This window comes from Osmerus mordax, chromosome 15 (assembly GCF_038355195.1).
Source record: "Osmerus mordax isolate fOsmMor3 chromosome 15, fOsmMor3.pri, whole genome shotgun sequence".
NCBI lineage: Eukaryota > Metazoa > Chordata > Actinopteri > Osmeriformes > Osmeridae > Osmerus > Osmerus mordax.
The window spans coordinates 4,402,325-4,425,425 of record NC_090064.1 but is presented as its reverse complement, the minus strand read 5'-3'; the positions used below and the strand labels follow the sequence as shown (position 1 = coordinate 4,425,425).

At 41.0% G+C, this 23,101-nt stretch overlaps 1 protein-coding gene across 2 annotated transcripts in view; it reads left to right on the top strand.

Annotated features, from left to right (window-relative positions):
* The window catches only part of rsu1 (Ras suppressor protein 1), a 107,668-nt gene that overhangs the window by 44,306 nt on the left and 40,261 nt on the right, over positions 1–23,101 (top strand). For both annotated transcript variants that reach the window (XM_067251989.1, XM_067251990.1), the window contains exons 5-8: positions 3,417–3,535; positions 4,148–4,230; positions 4,755–4,869; positions 17,079–17,211. In XM_067251989.1, the coding sequence (XP_067108090.1) occupies positions 3,417–3,535; positions 4,148–4,230; positions 4,755–4,869; positions 17,079–17,211 (450 nt within the window). The remainder of the gene's footprint in view (positions 1–3,416; positions 3,536–4,147; positions 4,231–4,754; positions 4,870–17,078; positions 17,212–23,101) is intronic.

Below are 23,101 nucleotides of genomic sequence, written 5' to 3'. Positions count from 1 at the left end.
ATTGCTCTGAAAGTGCCAAGTCAATGGAAGGAATAGTTAAGATGAGTTCAAGACAAAATCAATGTATGTATTACACATATGTGAGGTGCAGGTGTCTGTTACACTCAAGTTGAGTATCACAGAAGACTGGACAATGAATACAGAAAATCAAGAGAGTATATGGTTTGCAGGCACTGAAAAAGGACACTGTATGCTAGATAGCTTTTGTTTAGGTCTTTAGATAGGGCTCCCAGAAATGGCCTTGTCATTGCTTCTATTTTCCTCATTCAAAGTTGCATGGCATTATACACTTTGGAAATATTGTGACCTCTGACTTACATTAGTGACACAGGCCTTTCATAGTCACACCTTACAAAGACCCAACTTATGGCTAAGCAGGCATAATGAAACAGAATAATATCAATTTATCAATGATACAAGAAACATAGGCATACTTCTCTCCTGGACATAACCAAGGGTTATGTGCTCGTGAGCTTAATATTGCAAGGTATAGATCAAACATTGTTTATTATATTCAGAACATTTCAAACAGTGTAGAAATAATAAAGATCATTTTCTTTAATTGTTGTTAACTGATCTGTGGTTTAAGGACAGACCTCTTCAGTGGATGGGATATATTAGACATGAAAGTGAACATTTTGTCCTCAAAGTTGATGTGTTATAAACAGGAAATAAGGGTGCGAGGATATGAGCGACTTTGAGGACCAAATTGTGATGGCTAGATGACTGGGTCAGAGCATATACAAAACTACAGCTATTGTTAGGTGTTCCTGGTCTGCAGTGGTCAGTACCTATCCAAAGTTGTCCAAGGAAGGAAAAGCGGTGAACCGATGACAGGGTCATGGGCTAGGCTCATTGATGCACGTGGGAAGCACAGGGTGGCCCGTGTGATCTGATCCAACAGACGAGCTACTGTAGCTCAAATGGCTGAAAACGTTAAAGCTGGTTCTGAAAGTTGTCAGAACACACAGTGCATCGCAGTTTATTGTGTTTGGTGTTGCGTAGCCGCAGACAAGTCAGGGTTCCCATGCTGACCCCTGTCCACTGCCAAAAGTGCCTACAATGGGCAAGTGAACATCAAAACTGGACCATGGAGCAATGGGAGAAGGTGGCCTGGTCTGATGAATCACAATTTATTTTACATCACGTGGATGGCCGGGTGCGTCATTTACCTGGGGAACACATGGCATCAGGATGCACAATGGGAAGAAGGAAAGCCGGTGTAAGCAGTGTGATGCTTTGGGCAATATTCTGCTGGCAAACTTTGGTTCCTGACATTTACATTTTACATTTACATTTAGTCATTTAGCAGACGCTCTTATCTAGAGCGACTTACAGGAAGTACAGGGACATTTCCCCGAGGCAAGTAGGGTGAAGTACCTTGCACAAGGACACAACATCAGTTCGCATGACCGGGAATCAAACTGGCAACCTTCGGATTACTAGCCCGATTCCCTCACCACTCAGCCACCTGACTCCCTTGGACATTCATGTGGATGTTAATTAACACGTGCCAATGCTAACCAAACCTGCCTAAGCATTGTTGCTGACCATGTACACCCTTTCATGGAAACAGTATTCCCTGATTGCAGTGGCATCTTTCAGCAGGATGATGCACCCTGCCACAAAGAAAAAATGGTTCAGGAATGGGCATTAAGATCCCCAGATCTTAATCCAATCGAGCATCTGTGGGATGTGCTGGCCAACATGTACAATCCATGGAGGCCCCACCTCGCAACTTACAAAGACTTAAAGGATTTGCTGCTAATGTCTTGGTGTCAGATACCACAGCGCACCTTCAGTGGTTTAGTGGAGTCCATGCCTCAACGGGTCAGGGCTGTTTTGGCGGTAAAAGGGGACCTACACAATATTGGGCAGGTGGTCATAATGTTAAGGCTGATTGGTGTATATTCCACATGGAGACAAAGACAATAAATAAAAGTTATGAAAAAACTTAGCATAGAAAATTGTCTAGCTGTTTTTGGGTTACATGATCATAACCAGTGTAATGCTTTTGGGGAAAGAGACTGGATCAGATAGCTAACAAGCTTAGAATATTTTATTGGGGAATATATATTTTTGCCTCATATAACTTAAACTGGGGGGCAGAAAAAACAACTGTGCCCCTTCTTGCCTCCTCATGGTGACGGGCCTACATTTGATAGCTTAGCTTGCCGTAAGCATTTCTCAAACTTCCAGAACTAAAATACAGACAGATGATGTGCATGCACTGAGCCGTGCATTTACCTAATCGTTACATCCATACCGTGAATTTGCGGTATGAATATATATTACATTACATTTAGCAGACTCTTATCCAGCGCGATTTACAGTAAGTAAAGGGACATTCCCCCAAGGCAAGTAGAGTGAAGTGCCTTGCCCAAGGACACAATGTAATTTTGCACGGCTAGGAATCAAACCAGCAACCTTCTGATTAATATCCCGATTCCCTAACTGCTCAGCCATCTGGCTATATGTACCCCATAAATATATTTGTGTGTATACACCCTCACACGCACATATATCATAAAGGATGTAAAGAACATTTGGACATGTCAATGTAAATAACATTTAAATATAATATATACTGGCCATCAAAAGTCTGTGGATGATGACACATTTATTTAGTTATTTAGTTTCTATACTAACAACAAAGTGCATTTTAAGGGAATTTGTATGCGTATCATTTTAAATTTTTTGCCATCTCACTCAAAACAAATAAATCAGATTTAATAATGAAAACTATTTAGCCGGTGAAGAGTGGTCAAACTCACTCCTCAGGTATGTATACAGGCCACCGGTGTAAGTGAATCTGTAGCTTTTGGTGGCGTGTTCGATCCCCGGTACGGGCGAACGTTGGCCATGTGTTGCTCTGACAGGGTCGTGGCCACATCTGTTACAGCTACCTAGGCTACATAATTATATATTTTTATTTACAGTGCCCAATCGGCGCCCCCCTGCAGCCTAGCCCCCTTGTCAACCGCCTAGGTTGCCTATGTCTAAAAACGCCCCTGCAAACAGCGCTGCAGTTTTGACACTTTGACATTTATAGTATGCGGGCGACACAGTGTAAGCCTACAAACCTATCAAAATGAAAAGCACAGCATCGGAAGTTTGGTAACATATATAATAAAGGTTTGACTTTTTGACGGAGCCGAAGCACACGTCCGCAACCCTTTACCCACCAGTTGAGAAACACGGGTATAAATGATTTATCTGATATACATGAAACCAACAATGAAAAATTTGTGTTTTGTGTGTGCTTTTAATCTATGCTTTTCTGTTTTAGTTTATCTTGTGAGGACAATATATTGTTTTAGACTCACAGATTTATAAATAGTGCCATAAAACACCTTTCTGTCTTGATATTCTTCAATTGTTTTTATATATGTGTGGGTGTGTTTTTGTGTGTCCAGTATGAACAGGATGAGTAGTCTGCCACGTGGTTTTGGGTCACTGCCTGCTCTTGAGGTACTGGACCTCACCTATAACAACCTGAATGAGAGCTCCCTGCCTGGGAACTTCTTCTACCTTAGTGAGTCTTTCTATGTCTGTCACACACACACCAACACACCACACCCAGCATTATCATCTTTGTTGATTTTGGAGATGATGACAATCACTCCTTTCATGCATTTAACACTGTTTTTTCTCTCTTTCACACTATTTTGCATGCTCTGCTTCTACAACTAAATAGACTGTTATTTTAAGTAATCAGCTATATTCATTATTAATTTGCACGGCTGGGAATCGAACCGGCAACCTTCTGATTACTAGCCCTATTGCCTAACCGCTCAGCCTCCTGACTCCCCTGTGTTACTGTGTTCGCTGCGCACCAGTCTGTCAACGTGTATTTGATTAAGACATCTCTTTGTCCTTCCTTGACCAGACAAGCTGACGTAAATTTTTTCTTGACTTGTGTGTGTGTGTGTGTGTGTACGTCAGCTGCTCCTCCATACAGAGATTGCAAGGCGTGATGAATCAGCCGTGACTGGTCTTATTGATTAGTCTTTGGCTTGGTTTGGATAGGATGTCCAACACGCACGTGCATGCACATACAACCATAACAAAACATAGGCCAACCAGACACACATCCACACAGACACGCACAACTCAAAACACTAACCCACTCCGGTGTGAATTACAGCGACCCTGCGTGCACTCTATCTCAGTGACAACGACTTTGAGATGCTGCCCCCAGACATCAGCAAGCTGACCAAGCTGCAGATAGTGAGTAATTTATCTAAATATCCCTCAAAATCAATGCCTTCTCTCCCTTTTTTGGTGTATGTTTCGATTGGGTTTATCTTTGGGGTTTCTCTCTGTCTACCGTCTTTGGTCTTATGAGTTGAATCTTAGGCTTGTTTTAAAGGGCGTTTTTTTGGGCTGATGTTAAATTATGGTCTTTCAATCTAATGGTTTTATCTGAAAAACTGTGTGCAAAACGTAAATCAAGTCTGTATAATTGTATATCCCCCCTACCGCTTGTCTGCCCCAACCCCCCTCCCATCTGCCCATCATATCTCTCTTGCACCCTCCCTCATCTGCCCCGTTTCCCCTCCCTGTCTTAGTATCTGTCCCTCACTCTCTTTCTCTCTCCCGCCTCTCCATTTCTCATCCCCCTTGCCCTCTCTATGTCCCTTTCACTGCTCTTTTTCTACCCCTTTCCCTCCCCCGATTCATGACTTTATCGTCCCTCCTTCCATCCTCCTCTCAATGTATTTTCATTTTTCCTCCCTTCCTCCATTCTGTAGCTTAGTCTGAGAGATAATGACCTGATATCGCTGCCCAAGGAGATTGGAGATCTGGCCCAGCTCAAAGAGTTGCATATTCAGGGCAACAGGCTCACCGTGTTACCCCCAGAATTAGGTAAGACTGACACTCAATTCTGACATTTTTAATGCTTACCACATGCATTCTCAATATGCGTTGTATATGTGCACAAACACACTCACACACAGAAAAAGACTTTGTCTTTTCTACGACGTAAAACTAATAAAACTAACTGCACACAAACACTTACTATTTCGGATTCACACAAACACCTACTCGGAGCAGAAAGTGTTTGTGATGGAGAGAGAGTCTGCGGGAGAGTAGGGGGGGACCATCTCATGCCCCAGACTGAATGCTTGGCTGAACCAGAGGCACCCCCACAGAGGTCAGCAGGGGTCATACCATCCCTGACAGGCTGTCCCCCTCTTTCTCACACACATGCACATACACACCTGTCGCCCTCATACGGCCACATACATGCATTTGCTGTTCCATTTCTGTCTTTCTCCCACTTTGTTTCTTCTTTCCCTGCCAGAGCCTCTTGTATTATAGCTTAGATGGTCCTAAAGCAGAGAGAACACAATGAGGAGAGGTAGAGAGATGGTTGTGACTTAAACTTCCCCATTAAGTTTTCCCCTTCTGCTGAAATGCTTTCTGTCACTATTGTCACCTTGTATCTATGGGGTAGTCAATCCACTGTAAGAAATTGTTTGGATACTTTCCATCCCAAGTTCCGTTACAAATACTTGTCATTGATTGATATCCGGGGCTTATGATCATCACTTATGACTTATGATCATAGCTAACAAAAACAGAGAAACAGCTGCAGAACCAAAAGGGCGAAGTCGTGGATGTATCCTATGTTTACTGCGATAACACCAGTCCGTCGTAGATGTAAGCTATGCAGCTAGTCAAATTACTGAAGATGTATTGTTCACTGTGTTGGTCTCCTCTGATCCTGACTTGTACTGTACAAGCATTGTGGTGTGACATTGTGATGTTTGTCACTGTGGCTAGCTACCTAGCATAAGGGTCACCTTTCACCCAAAAAAATATAATATTTCCTAAATCTAACCTTCCAGAAATTAACAGCAACACTTTTGGGAATAAGACACAGTGCAAAAACTGAGTGAAAGAATGATAAAATTATAAATAACATTTATACATGAGATAACAATAGTGTGCCTTGCTGAGAGCAAGCACACCTAATTAAAGGGAAACACATGCATAGAGGGGGGAAAGGGGTGAAAGAGAGACATGTAGAAGCAGAGATAGGGGAAATGGGTAGAAAGAGAAATAGAGAGGACGAGAGGATTGCGGTGTTTGAGCTATTAGAATTCCCCTGTCACGGTTCCCTAATCCCTGTCTCTGCCCTGGGCTCGTTAGGCCTGACGCTACACTCTGCTAGCCGTGGGAGAGGGAGTAGAGAGTACTGAGAGGGGTAAGGGGGAAGCAGAAAGAGAGATAGGAAAAGGGAAAGTGGTACAGAGGGAGATCATGGAAATAGAGAGTTTTGAGGTTGAGAGAGATGAGGAACGGTAGAGTGGGTTAAGGGTTAAAGGGAAGGAGACAGGAATTTAGAGGACCGAGACTAAGAAATAACAGGAAGGTGACGAAGATGCTAAATCCAGTTTTGACACTCAAATAAAAAAACATCTGAAAGCATAAAGATGGTCGGCAAGTATGTTTGGCCTCCAGTAAAAAAAAAATCAACTGCTGAACTGTTTGCGTGCTGGAGGTACGCTGTTTGCAGAGTGAAGTTGGCTAGATGCTACACACTGTACCTTTTAAGATAGCTAGCAAGAGTAAAGCGTTCAAAGAAAAACATGCGTTCCTCCTACATGTTTTCATTAATGCACTGCCGGGATGTAAGGTGTAGGTTTGTTTTCAGCTTTGGTAGGGACATGAATATATAATGCAAGCACGCCAGAGTTTGTAAGATATATTTGCATTCATTTTATACAGTTTTACAAGCTTTATGTAATTGGGTGTGCTTTGCCTTCGGCAAGGGCCCAACCTTTGTTCTCTCACTTATATATTATTAGGATTCCTCCGTAAGGAGGAAACCTATTGTTATTGTTAGTTTTATTAGGATTCCTCCGTAAGGAGGAAACCTATTGTTATTGTTAGTTTTATTATTATTAGGATTCCTCCGTAAGGAGGAAACCTATTGTTATTGTTAGTTTTATTATTATTATTCTAGTTCCATGGGAGTCAATGGCAGCCCCTAGAACCCTTGGATAACTTTTTGTTAAATTTGGCACACTCATTAAGGACAGTTCCTTCTATACTTACACCAAGTTTCATGTATCCCATTAGACCACTCTAGCGCCACCAATGGGTCAAAGTTGGACTTGTGTTTACACACGCAACTTTTGAACCGTATGACTGATTTTCAAAAATGAGGTACCATTGGATTCCCTGGATCAAGCCGAGTTCAACGCACCCTATGACGTCAATTTCCGGTTATATAGATTTTCCGCTATTTCCGGTTGTATCAAAAACCTTTGAAAGCCTACTCCTCCTACAATTTTTGTCATATTTTCTTCAAAATGACCAGAGATGATCTTCAGACCAAGCCTCACAAAAGTTATCCCATGGCGTTTTGATTTTCTAAACCGTTTGTCCGGCACAGCCAATCAAAATCAGCAAAAAAGTAACTAAACAGGAACTTGGGTCAAATCTCAGCAAATCTTTGAGATATCAACACTAAACTTGGTATATCAGTAGATGACACTACAACATGTTACCATGTGCAAAGGCAACTTCATATCTCAAAAAATGATTGATATAAAGCAAATCGAATTTATCGCTAACGCTAAAATAATGCTTTACACATCCGCCGGTCAAAAACTGATACTTTGATTCAATCACAAGTTCATATGAAGATTCTTGAGAATGTTTAGTACACAAATCTGAGGAAAAGTTGACTGTAACATGAAAAGTCGATTTGTGGTGAATATTTGAAACATGCATGCTTGGCTAATTGATGACGAAATTTCCAATGAAATTGCTCCCCTGCTCTTCAGCGCGCGCGTGCTCCACATTCTCACACACTCAGCCTTTCCCTTGACACACACGCGGGCTTGGCGAGACGCATACACAACATTTCAGGCAATTGTGGGCTGACCAAGCCCCCACTCATTCCTTGGCTTGAAGTGAAGGCCCTTGTGGATCTTGATGGTATTGCATTTCCGATTTTGTATGCAATGGTAAAAAGTTCTCAAAATCCTGAAACATTGATAGTATAGGTTAATAGTAACTACCACACCACAAATGGCCCAACATCACCCATAGGTGACGCTACTGGCCACGCCTTGATGCACAAAGATACAAGGCTTTCTGGAATGGGTAGGCTCACTAAGCCCCCTCCCTTCACTCCTTGGGTTGAAATAAAGGCCTTTGTGGATCTTGATGGTATTGCATTTCAGATTTAGTATCCCATTGGTAAGTCTGCAGCATGTATTTTTATATACAGTGACAATTTGTAAAGAATATACATTTTTCAATGGTTTGCAATGTTTGGAGGAATCCGCCATTGCTGCTTGCAGCTATATTTAGGATTCCTCCGTAAGGAGGAAACCTATTGTTATTGTTAGTTTTATTATTATTATTATTATTATTATTCTAGTTCCATGGGAGTCAATGGCAGCCCCTAGAACCCTTGGATAACTTTTTGTTAAATTTGGCACACTCATTAAGGACAGTTCCTTCTATACCTACACCAAGTTTCATGTATCCCATCAGACCACTCTAGCGCCACCAATGGGTCAAAGTTGGACTTGTGTTTACACACGCAACTTTTGAACCGTATGACTGATTTACAAAAATGAGGTACCATTGGATTCCCTGGATGAAGACGAGTTCAACGCACCCTATGACGTCAATTTCCGGTTGTATAGATTTTCCGCTATTTCCGGTTGTATCAAAAACCTTTGAAAGCCTACTCCTCCTACAATTATTGTCATATCTTCTTCAAAATGACCATAGATGATCTTCAGACCAAGCCTCACAAAAGTTATCCCATGGCGTTTTGATTTTCTAAACCGTTTGTCCGGCACAACCAATCAAAATCAGCAAAAAAGTAACCAAACAGGAACTTGGGTCAAATCTCAGCAAATCTTTGAGATATCAACACTAAACTTGGTATATCGGTGGACGACACTACAACATGTTACCATGTGCAAAGGCAACTTCATATCTCAAAAGATGATTGATATAAAGCAAATCGAATTTATCGCTAACGCTAAAATAATGCTTTACACATCCGCCGGTCAAAAACTGATACTTTGATTCAATCACAAGTTCATATGAAGACTCTTGAGAATGTTTAGTACACAAATCTGAGGAAAAGTTGACTGTAACATGAAAAGTCGATTTTATGTGAATATTTGAAACATGCATGCTTGGCTAATTGCTAACGAAATTTTCAATGAAATGTCTCCCCTGCTCTTCAGCGCGCGCGTGCTCCACATTCTCACACACTCAGCCTTTCCCTTGACACACGCGCGGGCTTGGCGAGACGCATACACAACATTTCAGGCAATTGTGGGCTGACCAAGCCCCCACTCATTCCTTGGCTTGAAGTGAAGGCCCTTGTGGATCTTGATGGTAATGCATTTTAGAAAAAGTTCTCAAAATCCTGAAACATTGATAGTATAGGCCAGGAGTAACTACCACACCACAAATGACGCACCATTATCCATAGGTGGCGCTACGGCCAAGCCCCAATTTTCCATTTACAAAGTGATGCCATTCGCATCCCATTTGTCCCAAAATTCTGAAATTCATTAGATATGCCTTATTTCTCATGAGGAACAAAAAAGCCTCAATAACCTATAACGGCCGCCATATTGGATGTTTTTGTACAATAAAGATTTAGGAAACACGTTTTTTTGCTACTTCTCCTACAATTCTTGTCCAATCTTCCCCAGAATTGGCAGGTATCATCGTCAGAGCAACCCTCACTGAATTCTTTAACAGATTTTTGAATTTCAAAACCGTTTGTCCGGTACAGCCAATCAAAATCGTCAACAAAGCAACCAAACAGGAAGTTGGATCAAATCTCAGCAAATCTTTGAAATATCAACACCAAACTTGGTGTGTCACGTGAAAGACACTACGTCATGTTCCCATGTAGGAAGGCAAATTAATATCTTCAAAAATGATTGAAATGAAGGAAATCAAATTTATTTCTAACGCTAAAATAATGCTTTACACATCCGCCAGTCAAAAAACTCTGATTCAATCACAAGTTCATGAAGACTTTTGAGAATGTTTAGTACACAAATCTCAGAAAAAGTTGACTGTAAGATGAAAAGTTGAATTTAGGTGAATATTTGAAAAATGCATGCTTGGCTAATTGTTAAGGAAATTTCCAATGAAATGTCTCCCCTGCTCCTCAGCACGCGCGCTCCACATTCTCACACACTCAGCCTTTCCCTTGACACACGCACAAGCTTGGCGAGACGCATACACAACATTTCAGGCAATTGTGGGCTGACCAAGCCCCACTCATTGCTTGGTCTTTAGCAAAGGACCATGTGGATCTTGATGGTATTGCATTTCCGATTTTGTATGCAATGGTAAAAAGTTCTCAAAATCCTGAAACATTGATAGTATAGGCCAAGAGTAACTACCACACCACAAATGGCCCAATATCACCCATAAGTGAAGCTACAGGCCACGCCCTGGTACACAAAGATACAAGGCTTTCTGGAATGGGTAGGCTCACCAAGCCCCCTCCCTTCACTCCTTGGCTTGAAATAAAAGCCCTTGTGGATCTTGATGGTATTGCATTTCAGATTTGGTATCCCATTGGTAAGTCTGCAGCATGGATTTTTACAGTGACAATTTGTGAAGAATATAAATTTTTCAGTGGTTTGCAATGTTTGGAGGAATCCGCCATTGCTGCTTGCAGTTATATTTATTATTATTATTCTAGTTCCATGGGAGTCAATGGCAGCCCCTAGAACCCTTGGATAACTTTTTGTTAAATTCGGCACACTCATTAAGGACAGTTCCTTCTATACCTACACCAAGTTTCATGTATCCCATTAGACCACTCTAGCGCCACCAATTGGTCAAAGTTGGAATTGTGTTTACACACGCAACGTTTGAACCGTATGACCGATTTTCAAACATGAGTTACCATTGGATTCCCTGGATCAAGACGAGTTCAACGCACCCTTTGACGTCAATTTCCGGTTGTATAGATTTTCCGCCATTTTCGGTTTTATCAAAAACCTTTGAAAGCCTACTCCTCCTACAATTTTTGTCATATCTTCTTCAAAATGACCAGAGATCATCATCAGACCAAGCCTCCCAAAAGTTATCCCATGGCGTTTTGATTTTCTAAACCGTTTGTCCGGCACAGCCAATCAAAATCAGCAAAAAAGCAACCAAACAGGAAGTTGGGTCAAATCTCAGCAAATCTTTGACATATCAACATGTACCTTGGTATGTGACAAGGAAGACACTACAATATGTTACCATGTGCCAAGCCTATTTCATATTTCCAAAAATGGTTGATATGAAGCAAATCGAATTTATCGCTAACGCTAAAATAATGCTTTACACATCCACCGGTCAAAAACTGATACTTTGATTCAATCACAAGTTCATATGAAGACTCTTGAGAATGTTTAGTACACAAATCTGAGGAAAAGTTGACTGTAACATGAAAAGTCGATTTTATGTGAATATTTGAAACATGCATGCTTGGCTAATTGCTAACGAAATTTTCAATGAAATGTCTCCCCTGCTCTTCAACGCGCGCGTGCTCCACATTCTCACACACTCAGCCTTTCCCTTGACACACGCGCGGGCTTGGCGAGACGCATACACAACATTTCAGGCAATTGTGGGCTGACCAAGCCCCCACTCATTCCTTGGCTTGAAGTGAAGGCCCTTGTGGATCTTGATGGTAATGCATTTTAGAAAAAGTTCTCAAAGTCCTGAAACATTGATAGTATAGGCCAGGAGTAACTACCACACCACAAATGACACACCCTTATCCATAGGTGGCGCTACGGCCAAGCCCCAATTGTCCATTTACAAAGTGATGCCATTCGCATCCCTTTTGTCCCAAAATTCTGAAATTCAATAGATATGCCTTATTTCTCATGAGGAACAAAAAAGCCTCAATAACCTATAACGGCCGCCATATTGGATTTTTTTGTACAATAAAGATTTATGAAACACGTTTTTTCGCTACTTCTCCTACAATTTTTGTCCAATCTTCCCCAGAATTGGCAGGTATCATCGTCAGAGCAACCCTCACTGAACTCTTCAACAGATTTTTGAATTTCAAAACCGTTTGTCCGGTACAGCCAATCAAAATCGTCAACAAAGCAACCAAACAGGAAGTTGGATCAAATCTCAGCAAATCTTTGAAATATCAACACCAAACTTGGTGTGTCACGTGAAAGACACTACATCATGTTCCCATGTGAGAAGGCAAATTATTATCTTCAAAAATGATTGAAATAAAGGAAATCTAATGTATTTCTAACGCTAAAATAATGCTTTACACATTCGCCAGTGCAAACCTGATACTCTGATTCAATCACAAGTTCATGAAGACTCTTGAGAATGTTTAGTACACAAATCTCAGAAAAAATTTACTGCAAGATGAAAAGTTGATTTTTGGTGAATATTTGAAAAATGCATGCTTGGCTAATTGTTAAGGAAATTTCCAATGAAATGTCTCCCCTGCTCCTCAGCGCGCGCGCTCCACATTCTTACACACTCAGCCTTTCCCTTGACACACGTGCAAGCTTGGCGAGACGCATACACAACATTTCAGGCAATTGTGGGCTGACCAAGCCCCCACTCATTGCTTGGTCTTTAGCAAAGGCCCATGTGGATCTTGATGGTATTGCATTTCCGATTTTGTATGCAATGGTAAAAAGTTCTCAAAATCCAGAAACATTTATAGTATAGGCCAGGAGTAACTACCACACCACAAATGACGCACCATTATCCATAGGTGGCGCTACGGCCACGCCCCAATTGTCAATTTACAAAGTGATGCCATTTGCATCCCATTTGTTTCAAAATTCTGAAATTCATTAGATATGCCTTATTTCTCATGAGGAACAAAAAAGCCTCAAGAACCTATAACAGCCGCCATATTGGATTTTTCTGTACAATAAAACTTCAGGAAACACGTTTTTTCGCTACTCCTCCTTAAATTTTTGTCCAATCTTCCCCAGAATTGGCACACATCATCGTCAGAGCAACCCTCATGATATCTCAAATCTTTGAGATATCAACACCAAAGTTGGTATATCGCTGGAAGACACTACAACATGTTCCCATGTGCAAAGGCAACTTAATATCTTCAAAAATGATTAAAATAAAGGAAATCTAATTTATCGCTAACGCTAAAATAACGCTTTACACATTCGCCGGTCCAAAACTGATACTCTGATTCAATCACAAGTTCATATGAAGACTTGTGAATGTTTAGTACACAAATCTGAGAAAAAGTTGATTGTAAGATGAAAAGTCGATTTTTTGTGAATATTTGAAACATGCATGCTTGGCTAATTGCTCCCCGCGCGTGCTCCAAATTCTCACACACTCAGGCTCAGCCTTCCCTTGACACACATGCTTTCTTGAAAATGTGTGCTGACCAAGCCCCCACCCTTGTTTTTTAGCCCCTGTTTCATTTCGCTTCCAATCGCAGCTTGCCGTTACGAATATAAATTCTTTTTCGGTGGCCATTGTTGTCTTCAACTGGAATCGGGTGATAGCCGTGTTGGAGGCAGCCACTTTCGGTAAGTCCTATTTTTACACATTTTAAGCTAGAATTAATGATTGGGTTTGTGAAAGTACACTACTCATGAATTATGGTGAAGGTTTTAGCACTTTTAGACCTTTTAGATCGTGAGTCTGAAGTGACAGAAAACCGAACTCGAAAAGTAGCCAGCTGTAGCTTTTTTCCTCTGTGTTTTTAATGAGTGAATAATTTTGCATCTCGACGAATTGTTCATCAAAAAGGTCGAGGAGGGCAGCCTTTAGGAGAAAAAGCTATTCCCCACAGACCTGTCGGCTCATAATTTTGATTTGGGGCGTGAAAGTCTTTGTAATAAGCCTATGCGGCAGGGAGACCGCATAGGCGCTTAGGCGGCAGCCATGCTTTGGTCGCGTCATGTTCATAAGTTCACCATTTTACAGTTACGTCTACACGAAAAAGGTCGAGGAGGGAAGCCTTTAGGAGATGTGGGAATTGTGCTTTTAGCCAGATGCTCCGATTATTTTTGTGTTTTGTGGACTTGCAATTGGAGTGATACTGCGTCCCGGGGGTACGTTGTTTTGACGTTAGCCTCAGAGTCAGGCTCGGCTCGCCCACTGGCAGTGTGTAAACAATTTTGTATTTCACTCAATTCTACTCAAAAAACGTCAGGGAGGACTGCTTTTTGTATACAAGGGCCTGCTAAAGCTAGCCAGTATATCTGATTTTTCAAGGCGAGCCTGTTTCATTCGTCATATGCCCTGAGAAAGCGACCTACGTTAGGCAGGCTAGTTTTGCCAATTTCAGTAAGTCAGGCTATTTAAAGGTCTCTGACAGTCAGAATCACTGTTTACAGGCAAAGGTCGAGCTGGTCTTTTGTCAGATGTGTATATATTGACCAGTTTAGAGGTAAATACTCTTGCCAGAGCCTGGAATCGAACCCGTGTTTTGAGTGACTTTGCATGGGACATTTGACAACCTCAAGAAAAGGCTCTTGTCTTCATTTGCAATGCACCTAGACCATAAGGGGCAATGCTGGGGCCACTTGTAATGTTAGAAAGGCCAGTTACATTAAACATTATTGCTGTCATACAGTTAGGTCCATAAGTATTTGGACATTGACACAATTATCAGCATTTTGGCTCTGTATACCACCACAATGGATTTGAAATGAAATAATCAAGATGTGCTTTAAGTGCAGACTTTCAGCTTTAATTTCAGGGTATTTACATCCAAATCAGGTGAACGGTGTAGGAATTACAACACATTTTATATGTGCCCCCCCCCTTTTTAAGGGACCAAAAATAATTGGACAAACTAACATAATCATAAATCTAATTGTCACTTTTAATACTTGGTTGCAAATCCTTTGCAGTCAATGACAGCCTGAAGTCTGGAACCCATAGACATCACCAGACGCTGGGTTTCGTCCCTGGTGATGCTCTGCCAGGCCTCTACTGCAACTGTCTCCAGTTCCTGCTTGTTCTTGGGGCATTTTCCCTTCAGTTTTGTCTTTAGCAAGTGAAATGCATGCTCAATTGGATTTAGGTCAGGTGATTGACTTGGCCATTGCAGAACAGTCCACTTCTTTGCCTTAAAAAACTCTTTGGTTGCTTTCGCAGTATGCTTCGGGTCATTGTCCATCTGCACTGTGAAGCGCCGTCCTATGAGTTCTGAAGCATTTGGCTGAATCTGAGCAGATAATATTGCCCGAAACACTTCAGAATTCATCCTACTGCTTTTGTCAGCAGTCACATCATCGATAAATACAAGGGAACCAGTTCCATTGGCAGCCATACATGCCCACGCCATAACACTACCTCCACCATGCTTCACTGATGAGGTGGTATGCTTTGGATCATGAGCAGTTCCTTCCCTTCTCCATACTCTTCTCTTCCCATCATTCTGGTACAAGTTGATCTTGGTCTCATCTGTCCATAGGATGTTGTTCAAGAACTGTACAGGCTCTTTTAGATGTTTTTTGGCAAACTCTAATCTGGTCTTCCTGTTTTTGAGACTCACCAATGGTTTACATCTTGTGGTGAACCCTCTGTATTTACTCTGGTGAAGTCTTCTCTTAATTGTTGACTTTGACACAGATACGCCTACCTCCTGGAGAGTGTTCTTGATCTGGCCAACTGTTGTGAAGGGGTTTTTCTTCACCAGGGAAATAATTCTTCTGTCATCCACCACAGTTGTTTTCCGTGGTCTTCCGGGTCTTTTGGTGTTGCTGAGCTCATCAGTGCGTTCTTTCTTTTTAAGAAAGTGGTTTGGCCACACCTAATGATTTTGCTATCTCTCTGATAGGTTTGTTTTGATTTTTCAGCCTAACGATGGCTTGCTTCACTGATGGTGACTGCTCTTTGGACTTCATATTGAGAGTTGACATCAACAGATTCCAAACACAAATACCTTACTTGAAATGAACTGTAGACCTTTTATCTGCTCCTTGTCAATAAAATAACGAACTCCCTTTATGAGGGAATAACATACACCTAGCCATGGAACAGCTGAGCAGCCAATTGTCCAATTACTTTTGGTCCCTTAAAAAGGGGGGGGCCACATATAAAATGTATTGTAATTCCTACACCGTTCACCTGATTTGGATGTAAATACCCGGAAATTAAAGCTGAAAGTCTGCACTTAAAGCACATCTTGATTGTTTCATTTCAAATCCATTGTGGTGGTATACAGAGCCAAAATGGTCCAAATACGTATGGACCTAACAGTACTACGGCACAAGAGACAAAGCATGGCACCTTCAAATGCCCTGTCTGTTCCAATTCGGTCACAACTTTATTAGAATAAAACCGCTCAATACAACGCTTTTTTCACAAAAAAAATTTGCACCTAAATTTTGTAGGTAAAATGGCACAAACAAAAATCTAAATCATCTGGCCGACCAGCTTTTTAGGCCGGCCAGTTTTGTCCCGCTGGCCGCCTGTGGCCGACCGCTGGCATAGACAGAGAAGTTGTTAAGGAGCATAAGAATAAGAGGTCTAGTATAAGGTTGGTTGGGAGTTTGGGGCAAGGTCTATGGTTTAATGTTAGGGCCTCATGTGCGTTGATTGGAAAGACTGCAAGTCAGGGCAATCTGTGAAACTCGGGCTTTAGCTTGTCCTTAGTGCTGGGGTCTGGCTTCACTAGCTGTGAGGTGTTAGCTATCGGCAGTACTGTTATCACTATATGCTTAATTTAGCCTCTCACCCTGACAGCATGTCTCAACACTGGCTAATCAGGAGCTAGCTAATTAGCCCCTAAGGTGCTAGCATAAACCACATTAGCACGCTGACCCGTGCCAACCCTGCCTTGGCAGAATGCTAATTCAAGAGGCCTTCTCTCTTTCCCTCACTCTTCTGTTCTTCTCATCCCTTCATCACTATACCCTTATGACCATTTCATTGAAATCCCCAGATTTCTCTTACTCTTGGTTTTGCAAGCTGTCTCTCGTCACCTGCTTCTTTCCTCCCTTATTTCCTCGTTCACACCCCATCTTTATATCTTCATTAATTTCCCACCTGAACTTTATTCCCCCCCTGGCCTTCCCCCCCCCTGTCTCTACTAGGTAACCTGGACCTGACTGGCCCTAAGCAGGTGTTCAAGGCGGAGAACAACCCCTGGGTGACACCTATTGCAGATCAATTCCAGCTGGGAGTCTCGCATGTTTTTGAGTATGTCCGTTCAGAGACATACAAATAGTAAGTAGATATTTGTAAAACACTCTACACAGGGCTCACAATTTACTCCCAACTTTAAAAAGTTAGGAGCACCAGCATATAATTTGGAGCACCCACCCAAAAATGTCATATCTTTTCAGATCTTCAAATTCTGCATGCTAGTTTTATTTATTTATTTTTTGTTTAACCTTTATTTACCCAGGCAAAGATCATTAAAAGATCATTAAGAACAAATTTGTATTTACAGTGATGGCCTGACAAAAAGCAACAACCTTTTTTTGAGGGGAAGGGGGCTAAGGAAAAAAAATCTGGTTAAAAAGCACAGTGGCACACAACCACAGCAATACAGACATACAGAAAAAAGCACAAAAGCAACAACAAATAACAAGCAGGTTAAACAAAGCAGGGCATTAATAACATAGGGAGATTATTTACAACAACCACAATCAAGGCACAGACTGACACTGGCAGGTATGAACAAAGGATACAGGCAGGGGACAAAACAAAGCAGGCAACATAAGTAGTTAGCTCCCTGTCACATGACGGAGCGCAGTGGCAAGGAGTGATTGACAGCTAATATTAACCAATTTGAAATCTGCATTAAAGTTAAGAACGTAAAGATGAATTTTTATTGGTTGTGTAACGTTTGATAGAATGGTGGACCATCCACTATCAGCTCACAGCAGGCACACACTTTCAAGCCCTGCTCTGTAAGGCAAGTGCATCGATGCATCAGTACAAAGTGCAATTAAACCCATAATCATCTAAAGCAAATTTCACCGCATCAAAGGGACGATGGATGGGGCCATGTACCGTCAAATCTTGGGTGAGAACCTCCTTTCCTCAGCCAGGGCATTGAAAATGGGTTATGTATGGGTATTCCAGCATGACAATGACCCAAAACACACGGTCAAGGCAAGAAAGGAGTGGCTCAAGAAGAAGCACATTAAGGTCCTGGAGTGGCCTAGCCAGTCTCCAGACCTTAATCCCATAGAAAATCTGTGGAGGGAGCTGAAGGTTCGAGTTGCCAAACGTCAGCCTTGAAACCTTAATGACTTGGAGAACATCTGCAAAGAGGAGGGGACAAAATCCCTCCTGAGATGTGTGCAAACTTGGTGGCCAACTACAAGAAACGTCTGACCTCTGTGATTGCCAACAAGGGTTTTACCAGCAAGTACTAAGTCATGTTTTGCAGATGGGTCAAATACTTATTTCACGCATAAAATGTAATTGTCGCAATTATATTATAATAATGCATCATTCGTTTTCAACCAATGTCATAATTTATATAATTGCATTCAGTATTATTTAGTGACTACATTTGGTAAGAGTAAAGTGCCTTTATTTTGAAGTCTCCGCCAAGGCCTTTTGGGATGTTCGTTAGTGAGAGAGTCAACAAGCTAACAGCAAACGAAGCACGGACAATTTAATGCACCGATAAAAGTTTAAGGTTGTTATGGCGGATAGCGATCTAAGGAAACCTTTATTTCCTTGTGTACAGCATGCAGCCAACGAGGTATGTTGTTTTGTGTCTGTATTATACTTTGGTGAACGTTATTTACATGCTGCGCATGTCATTTTATGTTCATATTAAGCTAATGTGGTCTTTATTTTCTCATTATAGCCTACTGTGGGTTTAGTTTTCACGGTGGATTTTGAGAAAACAAAAAAGCCACAAGAAAGCCACTTGTGTCTGCCAGTGCTTCGAGGCAATTATACTACCCTTGTGATTTACTTGTGTAATAAATACTGTGTTTTAATTTAACCAATTAAATACCCGTTTTCTGTTTGTTTTTTGGTGCAGCGTTTAATCGAGGGCGGCGTTTATTACACAATGTTCATTTTTGGTGCGGCATTTATTCGACGGCGGTGTTTAATCAAAGAAATAAGGTAGGTTGTTGCTACCAACAACATGCCATTGTTTCTTTTTTTTTTTCTTTTTTTTATCCGCCACTGGTGTGTGTACACCATGGTGAAAGGAAATGCATGCATGTCTGTGAACTGTCAGAAAAAGTCAGTCAGTCACTGTCAGTTAGACCCCGGTCATAGAGCTGCTGCCCGTGCACTCAAACTTACCACGACGTTGCTGGGAGCAACTGTTACAGCTGACACACCGTTGTCTTTGACTGACTGTGTCTGCGACTTACGTTGAAATATGTTTGTGCCAGGGTTGGATCTACCGGGGTGGCATGTGGTGGCCTAAAAATAGCATTGCCACCCCAGCTGCCACCCCAGCTGGCAGCTTTGAAACAAAGAAAAGTTGTGGCTTATCGGACATTTGCGAGAGCGAATTTTGAATATCCCACTGCAAGTGAATGCAGCACGAGATGACTCTACCCACCCTCCCCACACCGCCGAGCGGTGGCATAACTATAGGGAGTGCAGGGAGTGCAGCTGCACTAGGGCCCGTGGCGAAAGGGGGCCCGCCCGTCCTCACTGTAGAAGTGAGACAACCTTACCGGCCAAACCATCTGCTTTCACATTGAAGAACTGACCGGGCCCCTCGCTCCTCTCAAACACCGCAAGAAATACATATGATCCAGTCCCATCAATTCGCAAACATTTCTCAATTATGGTGTCAGTTATTCATAATTATGAGCTATCGCCTGCCCAATAAACATTTTAACATTAGTCAGTCTTAACAACAGCAAATAATTCATTTAGCCTCATTTGCCTTTTGCTGAATGAAACAAATCTCGTTTTTATTAAGTAATATTGCCATCGAAAAATAGCAAGGATGTGTGGGTAATATTGTTGTCAAAGATTCTATAGCCCGCCGCAGTGTAAAAAAGTTCACAACAAATTCCAAAGAGTTATTTACAGGAGTCAGTTGGCTGAGCGGTGAGGGAGTCGGGCTAGTAATCCGAAGGTTGCCAGTTCGATTCCCGGTCATGCAAACTGACGTTGTGTCCTTGGGCAAGGCACTTCACCCTACTTGCCTCGGGGGGAATGTCCCTGTACTTGCTGTAAGTCGCTCTGGATAAGAGCGTCTGCTAAATGACTAAATGTAAATGTAAAATTTACAGGGTTCTTACAGTAAAATAGAAAATCCTTTGCAGTAAGGGAGTACGATAATCCAAAAAGATAATAATTTAACTCGATAATAAACATTTTCGTCTTCTCACACACAAAAAAAGATGCAACAATGTTTCATCTGTGTTGTCACAAAAGGAACAAGCAGAGCTTATGTCCGTATACTTTGCTATATTGACATTCACTGGGTATATTTTATGTAAGATTTTGAAGTGAACCTCCTTTACCTTATTTGTAATACAGTATTTACTCGATAACAGCCAAGCTTTTTGCCAGTCAATGTCCTGAACCAAAGATTCCCACTAGAACTTCCCTCTAGGTGTTATCCTTTTTCTGAATTGAAAGAGCTGGCGAATATTTTCATTATCACACTTTCTGGCTAACACATCAATCCCATTCAAAAGTAATTTATGTCGTGTTGCATTGCCCATACCAAAAGAAAGGTGACTTTTGATAAGTTGGATTAACCCCTTAGGGATAGCTTTAGTGAGTGAGTTAAATTCTCTAAATGGGACTGGCAGGCCATGACGTGACAGAAATTGTTCATGTCAACATAGTGCCAGATCCATCAAACAAAGAAATAATATTATGAATGCTATTTTCAAACCATCTAGAGAAAAACAGGGATTTATTTTTAACTGTAATATCTGCATTGTTCCAAATGAGTGTTTTATGAGGTGAAAAGTTGTGAATGAAACACAGTTTCCATGCAAGAAGACATTGTTGGTGAAATTTACCTAAATGGACCCTAAATGGATTAACCGTGTATGTGAAATCTAAGAAATCTAAACCTCCCCAGGCTTTGCAATCAGAGAGCACCTCCTTCTTAAGTTTGTGACGTTTATTTTTCCAGATAAAGTCCAGAACATTTTTATTAATCTCTTTTAAGGATTTATTATTAATAAATAAAGAGAGAGAGGGATATACAAAGTGAGAGAGGCCATCTGCCTTGGATAAAAGAGTTCTACCAAACATAGATAAGTCTCTTTGCAACCAAGAGTTACAAATATGTTTTTGTCATTTTCTCTGTATAGTTTAAATGCTGTCTATGAGTTACATTTTTAGTTATGTGAATACCAAGGTATTTAACAGTATGTTTTACTGGAATATTCTTCATGACACTGTCATCACACTCATGCAAAAGAAGGATCTCACACTTGGAAGTGTTCAGCTTAAGACCTGAGGCACTTGCGAACTGCTCAACCAAAGTTTACGCACAAGACAGCTGATCCTTGTCTTGCATAAACAAAATGGTGTCATCTGCCAATTGTGCAGTTTTTATTTCTCTGTCAAAAATATTTATGCCTTTAAATTCAAGATCATGAACTACATTTAAGGCCAGTAATTCTGTGACCAGAAGAAATAAGAAGGGAGACACTGGGCATCCCTGCCTTATTCCACGGTTGATCTCAAATCTATTAGTCATATTATGGTTAATTATCACAGAACTATTGATATGCTTATATAGCATTTCAATAATATTAATAAAGTAATCACCAAAACCAAATAACTTAAGAGTTTTCAAAAGAAATGCATGTTCAATAGTGCCAAAGGCCTTGTAGAAGTCTAAAAAAAAGAAGAAGAGCCTGTGACTGTACTGCATCAGCATAGTCTACCAGATCAAGCGCAAGTCTTACATTGTTTGTTATATGACGATTTTTTATAAAGCCAGACTGTGTTTCTGATATGATGTCACCAAGGCCAGTTTTGAGTCTATTTGCATAGACTAAGGCTAATATTTTATAGTCAATTGTTAACAATGATATTGGACCCCAGTTGTCAATACACAGTGCATCTTTACCCAGCTTAGAGATGAGTGAAATAACTCCCTGTTTCATAGTAGTAGTCATCTCCTTCTGCTCCACACATTCTTTATACATACAAAGTAAAGGACCTTGAATATATTCCCAAAAATGGACATAGAATTTCACTGAAAGTCCATCTATACCAGGAGCCTTTCCTTTTTTCATGGAATGGAGAGCTTCCCTTATTTCAGTAACAGTGATATTAGAATCACAAACTGCTTTGTAAGTGTCATTGACGATGGGAAAATATTTACTTATTTTCTCAATGAACATGTTGCAGTTATTGGGATTAAATTGGGAAGAGTACAGACCTTTGTAAAAAAATCTGCAACATATTCTGAAATCAACACAGGGTCATCAGATTTGGTACCATTTATATTAACCCTTGTGCTGCCTTTGGATCACATGACCCAAAGGTTCATAATGAACCATCGTTGTGTTTACCCAATTTTACCCAATACAAAAACAAATAAAAATAATTTTCTTTTAACCTTTGCAATGTGGGGGGGTCTGAGACAGCCCAACGGTTAAAAGAAAATGCTTCACTTTGTTTTGTATGCGGTAAAGTTGTCGCAATACAACGGTGGGTCACAATGACTGATGGGTCAGAATAACACGAAGATAACACAAGGGTTAAGAGAAGTCAGGGATTTTCTTTGGCCATTCCTCTTCTCCAGCGGAAACAAATAACTAGAGTTCTTCTCGCCCTCCTCTAACCATTTGGCCCTAGATCTTACAAAGGCCCCTTTAGCTAAATCCAAGTACAACTCGTCAAGTTGCAAGCTGATGTTTTTAATTTCTACCTTTTCTTCATCAGTAATATTCTCCTTAGACAGCTCATTTATTCTCTCAAGTAACTTTGTCTCCAATTGATTTCTAGTGGCTTTAATAACTTTACACCTCTTAATGGCAATTTATCTTGTTTTATATTTAAAGAACTCCCATTTTTGTTTACATCCCTCATTTAAGTCCGAGAATATTTCAGTTATCAAGTCTTTAACACTAGTGTTAAAGTTTTCATCTTTCAGAAAATTATTATTCATCTTCCAATAACCTCGTAATAGTGGAGTGTC